The sequence below is a fragment of the Nyctereutes procyonoides genome, unplaced genomic scaffold (genome assembly GCF_905146905.1).
Source record: "Nyctereutes procyonoides isolate TBG_1078 unplaced genomic scaffold, NYPRO_anot_genome, whole genome shotgun sequence".
NCBI lineage: Eukaryota > Metazoa > Chordata > Mammalia > Carnivora > Canidae > Nyctereutes > Nyctereutes procyonoides.
The window spans coordinates 42,127,088-42,137,684 of NW_026575020.1; the positions used below are offsets into that span (position 1 = coordinate 42,127,088).

General features: G+C 42.0%; 1 protein-coding gene and 1 pseudogene across 1 annotated transcript; one reads left to right on the forward strand and one right to left on the reverse strand.

Annotated features, from left to right (window-relative positions):
* Positions 1–2,939: 2,939 nt before the first annotated feature.
* Positions 2,940–3,955, reverse strand: LOC129516640 (olfactory receptor 1L4). The gene has a single exon (XM_055336162.1). It carries the CDS (start codon positions 3,870–3,872, stop codon positions 2,940–2,942), a length of 933 nt encoding a protein of 310 aa, XP_055192137.1. The 5' UTR covers positions 3,873–3,955.
* Positions 3,956–5,168: 1,213 nt separating this feature from the next.
* LOC129499908 (mitochondrial import inner membrane translocase subunit Tim9-like) lies at positions 5,169–5,443 on the forward strand (annotated as a pseudogene).
* Positions 5,444–10,597: the final 5,154 nt, after the last annotated feature.

A 10,597-nucleotide genomic window follows, 5' to 3' on the forward strand; every position in this document is an offset into this window, starting at 1 on the left:
TCAATGAAATAATTGTTCTTAACTCAGTAGAGTGAAATCTCCAATATTTACATATATGTAATGAGCTTGCAGTAGAAGGACCCAGTATATTTCCTTTCACAGTTTCCTCATTAAAGAACATGATTCTAGTATTATTGCACTGTTGTATTCACCATTCACCAGCCTTGCAGGTATCTATCTATAAGGTGGGAGGAGCAGCTGTGAAGGGATTTCCAGGTCTACCCCCAAGGGCCACATAGAAGTATCTCACCTGACCTGGCAAGGTGTTCAGAAAGCCTCCTTAGACCTTTGCTCTGATAATATGTACTTTCAGAAGGGATTTATTTCATTATTACCAATATTTATTAGCAAATTTCCACATTCATCGAGGCTCCTTTGGATAGCAAAGCTTTGATTAAATTTTTCAATACTACCTGCCAACATCACCTTTCCCTTTTGAAAGATAGCACGAGATCCTGTGGAAAATGCCTCCTATTCTGACAGAAGCAGCACTCTGGCTGTGACTGAGAAAGTGGGTACTAACCTGGGGGCCAGATTGGTAACTTATGCCAACATGTTATCTCACAGTCACTTGTCATGCATTTTATGGAATACCTGTAGGATTATACCTAAAATATCTTAATTTCTTTTTTTAAAAAAAAAGACTTTATTTATTTGGGAGAGAGAGAAAGAGCAGGAGCATAGGAGAGGGGCAGGGGGAGAGGGACAAGCAGATCCACACTGAGGAGGGAGCTCGATGTGAACTCAATCCCACAATGCCAGACACTTAACCAACTGAGTCACCCAGGCACCCCAAAGACCTTGATTTCTTAGTGATTATGTCTTGTTGAGAAAAAGGAGTCTGGGACTGAAGGCAGAGGGGACCCAGAAAAAATATGTTTGGTTTCCTGGAACCAAATGACTGACTTATGTTTAGAATTAACTGAAGGTATAATTAATGAATTTGTGTATTCCCTATATGCCGGGCATTATTCACTTTTTAAGGTGGTTGCATATACTTGGCTAAAACTATGGCACAGGAATAGAGGAAATAGAAAGAGTACAGACCTTGTAGGCCAGCATCCCAAAAGTTGAGTGACTGGTGAGAGATAGTGGTAAAAGCCAGGCATGCATGTACAATATGAAGGCAAGTGCAACTTGAGTTTGTTTCCTGGATTGCTGGTTGCTTCCTGACCACTAGACAGTTCACAGTAGCAGTAATGGCAGGGGTCTTAATGTGGGGCCCTATGTATCTCTGTGTTCCATTAGGCAACCATACACCTCTGGTTATATCGTTAAGGCCAAAAGTCTGATATTCAAGTTAAGTTCCTGTCTTCAGCAAACTTATGATTAATACAAGCTAATGGTTGTTCAAACTTGAGGATATATTAGGCAGGACTCCACAGACAGTATAGAGTCTTGTGTTATTTGTGTTATTGAAATTGATAATCAGCTACAATTGATTAAGCAACAAATTCACACTTGTGTATTCGTGTGCTATTAGTGTTGTGTAGAAGTCATTAAATCCATTTATTCAATCATTTTGGGTCCCCATTTGACAGATGGGATGAGCCCTGGGTGTTATGCTATATGTTGGCAAATTGAACTCCAATAAAAACAAACAAAAAACAAACAAGAAAACAACAACAAAAAGACAGATGCACTGTTGAATTGTGCCTGTTGGGATCCTTGTGTTTGGGATGGGTTGTGAGATTAGTTGTTGAAAATGAGTGGTGGCCACAAGTGACATGAATCACATCTAGACCAGAGTATTTAGACGCCAGTGCAAAATGTTCAAGTTTTCCTCAACTTCTGATGGAGTCATGATTAGTGTTTAAAATGGTGTCTACTCCATCAGCTTTGGTCCCTGTTTAAGATGAGCAGCACCTTCATGCTTTTCAGTCGTGAACATGCAGTGTCAATAAGAAATACATCTTTCATAATCAAGGTCCAAGGATTTTGACATTGTTTGTTTCCTCAGCACAACCTAGCTTATCCTGACTGACACACATTGCTTTTTTGCCCCAGGATAAAAAGGGCATTTCAGTGAGGATCATGGCCATGTGGCCAAAGGCAGAAGCAAGGGGGAAGGGAAAAAAAAGTAGTCAAGGGCTGAGATTTCTTTGTGAGGACTTCTAAGTTTTGGAGTGGGCACTAAATCTGCTTTGTAGATTCTTTCATCTCTCTAGTCTTATTCTCTCTGTTCTTAAACTGAACAAGCCTCACAGGGCTTTCTACTGTCCCTAAAACACATTGTAGTGTTTATGTTTCTTCCCCTTGTGTGGTTTAAACTATTTGCAGTGATCTGGTTTATTGAACTTTTATCCTTTCAAAATCAATCCATCCTTAAAGACAATCTTAGGTCATTATTCCAAGAAATGTTTCCCAATTTCCTACCAAATTCCTGTATTTCTTATTCTCAAAACCAATAGGACTTTGTACTTTCTTGAGTAATAGAGAAAGTCAAACCCATAGAAGAAGCATTGCTTTATTCCACTTGAAGATACTTTATTTATATAGCTGGCAGAAATGTTTTCCCTGAAATGTGGATTCAGTCAGTACTTGGCCTGGGATTGCACATGTAATTGGTCAATGTTGTTGATAGAAACTAACTGTTCTAGCTTCCAGTCAAGGCTCTTATTGCTTTCCACAATACCTTTTATGATCTCTTTGGGTGCCATGTGACAAATGGGTAGATGGGAAAGATAATGTGATCATCCCTTAGGTCACCTCCTAATGATAGTGTTCCATTTATTTTCTCTTTCTATTTAAAAATATTTTATTTATTTATTTTGACAGAGTAAGAGAAAACACATAGGCAGGGGAAGAGGGAAAAGCAGGCTCCCCTCAGAGCAGGGAGCCCAATGCAGGGCATGATCCCAGGACCTTGGGATTATTACTTGAGTCGAAGGCAGGCGTTTAACTGACTGACCCACCCAAGCACTCTCTATTTGCTCTTTCTATGAGTGAATTCTGTCCCTTAATTTAATCAAGCCGCTCTTCATATCTTTGTTCCTCAGGCTATAGATGAAGGGGTTCAGCATGGGTGTCACTACTGTGTACATAATTGTGGCTACCCGGTCCTTCACCACTGAGTACATGGACAGGGGCCTAAAGTAGACATAGATGACACTCCCATAGAACAAAGCCACTACAGTGAGGTGGGAGCCACAGGTAGAGAAGGCCTTCCACTTCCCGGCTGCAGAGGGAATTCTGAGCACAGTGATGATGATTCGCAGGTAGGAGAAGAGGATGCACAGGAAGGGGGTTGTGATGACGGCCAGGGTCTCAGTCATGACCACAATCTGGTTGGAGGATGTGTCAGAGCAGGATAGCTTTAGTACAGGTTGGGTATCACAAAAAAAGTGCTTAATGACATGAGAGGCACAGAAGGACAGGCGGGACATGAGTAGCACTCGGAGCAGGGAGTGCAGGTGGGAGATGGTGCAAGAGCCCAGCAGCATGAGGAGACAACGCCGTGGGTTCACGACCCTTTCATAGTGGAAGGGGTTGCAGATGGCTACCAGCCTATCTATGGCCATAGAGGCCAGAAGGTAACTGTCAGTATTTGCAAAGGCCATGAAGAAATACATCTGGATCAGGCAACCCACAAAGGAGATAACCTTGGTCTCTGATAGTAGGTTTGCCAGCATGTTGGGCACAATCACTGTTGTGAAGCAGATATCTGTGAAGGACAAGTTGCTGAGGAAAAAGTACATAGGAGTATGGAGTCGGGAGTCAGACTGGATAACCAAGATGATGAGTACATTGCCCACGACAGTGACCAGGTACATGATGAGGAAGATGGCAAAGAGTGGTTTCTGTAGCTGAGGACTGGAAGAGATGCCCAGGAGGACAAAGCCTGATTCGCTGCTATAGTTCTTTTGTTCCATGTCTGTGCCTTTGTGGACGGGGTGTGGAGAAGCAGTTGGAGAGATGTGAAGGGCAACTTCATCAAGTCAGATTCTTCCCTAATTTCCAGGTCACAAAAATGCTCATTAATATTTGTTCTGATTTTAAAGAGTATTTATTTCAAGAAAATCTAGAAAGAGGGAGTAAAATCCAGTAAGACAAAAATAAGAAAATTCCAAGCTGCTTTCTACATGAGACACTAATATTTTTCCATGTGTCCTTAGGTAAATAAAAAAAATTTTTTATTGGAGTTCAATTTGCCAACATATAGCATAACACCCAGTGCTCATCCCGCCAAGTGCTCCCCTCAGTGCCCATCATCCAGTCACCCCAACCCCCCACCCACTTCCCCTTCCACTACCCCTTGTTCATTTCCCAGAGTTAGGTGTCTCTCATGTTTTGTCACCCTCACTGATATTTTCACTCATTTTCTCTCCTTTCCCTTTATTCCCTTTCACTAATATTTATATTCCCCAAATGAATGAGACCATATAATGTTTGTCCTTTTCCGATTGACTTATTTTACTCAGCATATTTTTTTTAGTCTAATTTGTCTGAGTTTCTCAATTTCTCTTTCTAGAGATTCTTTTTCATTTGTATCTTCAGCAACTCCTTAGGTTTTTTTCTCTTTGCCCATGAAATGTCTTTATATAAATGAAATTTTTGACTAAATACCTGTGGAGTCTTCATTCTACACTTTTAAATAATACCTGTCTAGAAAACTTTGAATATAAGCATCCCATTCCACCAACGAGGGCAAAGACAAGTCAAGGACGACCTCTGTTACCACTATTAAGCTATAGTACTCAGATGGTAGTGAAAGCCAGTGAAAAAGCAAAAATAATGAAAGAGGCATAATATTTCACTTGCCATTATTTTTTAGTTGACTTGTTTGGCTATCTAGGAAAATCCAAGGTACTCATCTGAGAGCATTTAAACTATGAAGATTTATCAAAGTGGCTAGGCATAAGATACCATACAAATATTAATATTTACCCTGCAGTAGAAAAATATAGTGGAGTAAAAAATTTCCTTTGGCCATGGCAAGAAAGTCTAACCATATAGCCACTGTAGCACTTATCCTGACCCAGACTCTCTGTCTGTACTTGGATTGTCAGGAAGCCTCCCAGCCTCTCATGGGTATAGGATATGAGAGCCTATGCTCCAGTAAAAAATCAAGCCTCATTGGAGACATTCAAACAAAGTTTGGAGAACTCATTTTCCAAAAAAATAAGGAAACTCATGCATTAGAAAAGGTATAAACATACGAAAAGCATATGGTAGCACAATTACCAGAATCTGATCAGACCAAACAGTTTAATGATTTTCTTGAAACCTACAATAAATTTATAGCAATCTACTTTTTGACTTTGTTAAAGACTTCATAACAAGAGAAGTAAAACCTGAGATCATCTGTTCAGAACATTGCTTATGGAAATATTTAAAAATGACACAAAGTATATCTATGAGATTTCAGGAATATCATATTTGGCTGATTGAAGCCCTGGCAGCCAAAGCAGGATTCTGGCCCACCAGGATAGAGAAGTCTTGATGGATGGATGAACTTTTGATGAATTCCAGCAGCTGTTATGAGGGAAAAGAGAATTCATCTGCTTAAAATCCCCTCAAAGCAGTAGCCACCATGTTAAACCATTTGCCATGGCAATTCAGGATATGGAAACAACTAAAGAAACAAAATTGCTATTTCCCAGGAAATAAAGATAGAAGGTCTTATTGTTTAATGATAATACTAAGGTGCAACATTTGTTGAGGCCTTAAGATTCAGCAGCTTGGTAACTTCATTAAAAAAATAAATCAGGGATCCCTGGGTGGCGCAGCGGTTTGGCGCCTGCCTTTGGCCCAGGGCGTGATCCTGGAGACACAGGATCGAGTCCCATATCGGGCTCCCGGTGCATGGAGCCTGCTTATCCCTCTGCCTGTGTCTCTGCCTCTCTCTCTCTCTCTCTCTGTGACTATCATAAATAAATAACTTAAAAAAAGTAAATCATTGTTTTGTGGTGCTTGGGTGGCTCATGTGATTAAGCATCTGACTCTTGGTTATGGTTCCAGTCATGAGTTCACACTTAGTCATGGGATTGAGCTCCACATTGGGCTCTGCGCTCAGTGTAGAATCTGCTTCAGATTTTTTCTCCCTTCCCAGCCCACTCTCAAATAAATAAATAAATAAATAAATAAATAAATAAATAAATAAATAAATAAATAAATAATCTTAAAAAAATAATAAACTAGGGGTACCTGGGTGGCTCTTTTGGTTAAGCATCTGGTCCTCTCAGGTCCTAATCCCAGAATAGCCCTTCCTGTGAGGGTCCCTGCTTGGGGTGTGTGTGTGGGGGGGGGGTCTGCTGCTCCTTCTCTCTGCTCCTCCCCCTGCTGTGCTCTCTCTCTTTCTCTCAAGGGAATAAATAAAATCTTTTTTAAAAAATTGTTTTTTCTTCCAAAAAAAAAGTCTAAAAAATATTTGGGAATAAATCTGATAGAAAAAAGTAAAAAGAAATGAGAAAGATCTGTCTGAAGAAAGTGTAACAGGGGAAGGGGCAAGACGGCGGAAGAGTAGGGTCCTCAAGTCACCTGTACCCACCAAATTACCTAGATAACCTTCAAATCACCCTGAAAATCTACGAATTCGGCCTGAGATTGAAAGAGAGAACAGCTGGAATGCTACAGTGAGAAGAGTTCGGGCTTCTATCAAGGTAGGAAGACGGGGAAAAAGAAATAAAGGAACAAAAGGCCTCCGAGGGGGAGGGGCCCCGCGAGGAGCCGGGCTGAGGCCGGGGCAAGTGTCCCCAGGACAGGAGAGCCCCGTCCCGGAGAAGCAGGAGCTGCACCAACCTTCCCGGCCGGAAAGGGGCCCGCAGGGAGTTAGAGCAGGACCCCAGGAGGGCGGGGATGCCCTCGGGCTCCCAGGGACACTAACAGACACCTGCGCGCGCAGGAGAGTGCGCCGAGCTCCCTAAGGGCTGCAGCGCGCACGGCGGGACCCGGAGCAGCTCGAGGGGCTCGGGCGGCGGCTCCGCGGAGGGGGCTGCAGGGGCGGGAGCGCGAATCCAACAGCGCAGGCCCCGGAGCACAGGGCGCCGGGACACAGCCCAGGATCCGGCCTCCCCCGGGACAGGCAGAGGCCGGGAGGGCCCAGGACAGCGAGGACGCTCCTGCCCCGAGCTGAGCAGATCAGCGGCCCCGCCCCGGAGCCTCCAGGCCCTGCGGACGGAGAGCCCCGTAGTTCCTGCGGAGGCTGAATCCAGGCTTCCAGAACTGCCGTAGCCACTGTGGCTGTTCCTCCTGGGGCCTCACGGGGTAAACAACCCCCATGAGCCCTGCAGCAGGCAGGGGCAGAGCAGCTCCCCAAGTGCTAACACCTGAAAATCAGCACAGCAGGCCCCTCCCCCAGAAGACCAGCTGGACGGACCAGTTCCAGGGGAAGTCAAGGGACTAAAGTCTACAGATTCAGAAGATACTCCCCCGTGTTTCTTTTTTTCTTTTTGATTTCTGATTGCTTCCCCCACCCTTTTTTCCTTTTCTTTCTTTTTCTTTCTCTTTTTCTTCTCTTTTTTCCTTTTTTCTTCCTTTTTTCATTTTTCTTTTTCTCTTTTCTTTCCTTCTTTCTCTTCTCTCTTTCTCTCCTTTTCCCAATACAACTTGTTTTTGGCCACTCTGCACTGAGCAAAATGACTAGAAGGAAAACCTCACCTCAAAAGAAAGAATCAGAAACAGTCCTCTCTCCCACAGAGTATAAAACATGGATTACAATTCAATGTCAGAAAGCCAATTCAGAAGCACTATTATACAGCTACTGGTGGCTCTAGAAAAAAACATAAAGGACTCAAGAGACTTCATAACTGCAGAATTTAGATCCAATCAGGCAGAAATTAAAAATCAATTGAATGAGATGCAATCCAAACTAGAAGTCCTAACGACGAGGGTTAACGAGGTGGAAGAACGAGTGAGTGACATAGAAGACAAGTTGATGGCAAAGAGGGAAACTGAGGAAAAAAGAGACAGACAATTAAAAGACCATGAAGACAGATTAAGGGAAATAAGTGACATCCTGAGGAAGAAAAACCTATGTTTAATTGGGGTTCCCGAGGGCACCAAAAGGGCCAGAGGGCCAGAATATGTATTTAAACAAATCCTAGCTGAAAACTTTCCCAATCTGGGAAGGGAAACAGGCATTCAGATCCAGGAAATAGAGAGATTCCCCCCCTAAAATCAATAAAAACCGCTCAACACCTCAACATTTAATAGTGAAGCTTGCAAATTCTAAACATAAAGAGAAGATCCTTAAAGCAGCAAGAGACAAGAAATCCCTGACTTTTATGGGGAGGAGTATTAGGGTAACAGCAGACCTCTCCACAGAGAACTGGCAGGCCAGAAAGGGCTGGCAGGATATATTCAGGGTCCTAAATGAGAAGAACATGCAGCCAAGAATACTTTATCCAGCAAGGCTCTCATTCAAAATGGAAGGAGAGATAAAGAGCTTCCAAGACAGGCAGGAACTGAAAGAATATGTGACCTCCAAACCAGCTCTGCAAGAAATTTTAAGGGGGACTCTTAAAATTCCCCTTTAAGAAGAAGTTCAGTGGAACAATCCACAAAAACAAAGACTGAATAGATATCATGATGACACTAAACTCATATCTGTCAATAGTAACTCTGAACGTGAACAGGCTTAATGACCCCATCAAAAGGCGCAGGGTTTCAGACTGGATAAAAAAGCAGGACCCATAAATTTGTTGTCTACAAGAGACTCATTTTAGACAAAGGACACCTACAGCCTGAAAATAAAAGGTTGGAGAACCATTTACCATTCATATGGTCCTCAAAAGAAAGCAGGGGTAGCCATCCTTATATCAGATAAACTAAAATTTACCCGAAGACTACAGTGAGAGATGAAGAGGGACCTATCTCATCCTTAAAGGATCTATCCAGCAAGAGGACTTAACAATCCTCATATATATATGCCCCGAATGTGGGAGCTGCCAAATATTTAAACCAATTAATAAGCAAAGTGAAGAAATACTTAGATAATAATACACTTATACTTCGTGACTTCAATCTAGCTCTTTCTACCCTCAATAGGTCTTCTAAGCACAACATCTCCAAAGAAACGAGAGCTTTAAATGATACACTGGACCAGATGGATTTCACAGATATCTACAGAACTTTACATCCAAACTCAACTGAATACACATTCTTCTCAAGTGCACATGGAACTTTCTCCAGAATAGACCACATACTGGGTCACAAATCGGGTCTGAACCAATACCAAAAGATTGGGATCGTCCCCTGCGTATTCTCAGACCATAATGCCTTGAAAGTAGAACTAAATCACAACAAGAAGTTTGGAAGGACCTCAAACACGTGCAGGTTAAGGACCATCCTGCTAAAAGATAAAAGGGTCAACCAGGAAATTAAGGAAGAATTAAAAAGATTCATGGAAACTAATGAGAATGAAGATAGAACCGTTCAAAATCTTTGGGATGCAGCAAAAGCAGTCCTGAGGGGGAAATACATCGCAATACAAGCATCCATCTAAAAACTGGAAAGAACTCAAATACAAAAGCTAACCTTACACATAAAGGAGTTAGAGAAAAAACAGCAAATAGATCCTACACCCAGCAGAAGAAGAGAGTTAATAAAGATTCGAGCAGAACTCAACGAAATCAAGACCAGAAGAACTGTGGAACAGATCAACAAAACCAGGAGTTGGTTCTTTGAAAGAATTAATAACATAGATAAACCATTAGCCAACCTTATTAAAAAGAAGAGAGAGAGACTCAAATTAATAAAATCATGAATGAGAAAGGAGAGATCACTACCACCACCAAGGAAATACAAACAATTTTAAAAACATATTATGAACAGCTCTACGCCAATAAATTAGGCAATCTAGAAGAAATGGACGCATCCTGGAAAACCACAAACTACGAAAATGGAGCAGGAAGAAATAGAAAACCTGAACAGGCCAATAGCCAGGCAGGAAATTGAAGCAGTCATCAAAAAACTCCCAAGACATAAAAGTCCAGGGCCAGTTGGCTTCCCAGGTGAATTCTACCAAATATTAAAGAAGAAACCATACCTATTCTACTAAAGCTGTTTGGAAAGATAGAAAGAGATGGAGTGCTTCCAAATTCATTCTATGAGGCCAGCATCACCTTAATTCCAAAACCAGACAAAGACCCCACCAAAAAGGAGAATTACAGACCAATATCCCTGATGAACATGGATGCAAAAATTCTCAACAAGATACTAGCCGATAGGATCCAACACTACATTAAGAAAATTATTCACCATGACCAAGTAGGATTTATTCCCGGGACACAAGGCTGGTTCAACACTCGTAAAACAATCAATGTGATTCATCATATCAGCAAGAGAAAAACCAAGAACCATAGGATCCTCTCATTGGATGCAGAGAAAGCATTTGACAAAATACAGCATCCATTCCTGATCAAAACTCTTCAGAGTGTAGGGATAGAGGGAACATTCCTCGACATCTTAAAAGCCATCTACGAAAAGCCCACAGCAAATATCATTCTCAATGGGGAAGCACTGGGAGCCTTTCCCCTAAGATCAGGAATAAGACAGGGATGTCCACTCTCACCACTGCTATTCAACATAGTATTGGAAGTCCTAGCCTCAGCAATCAGACAACAAAAAGACATTAAAGGCATTCAAATTGGCAAAG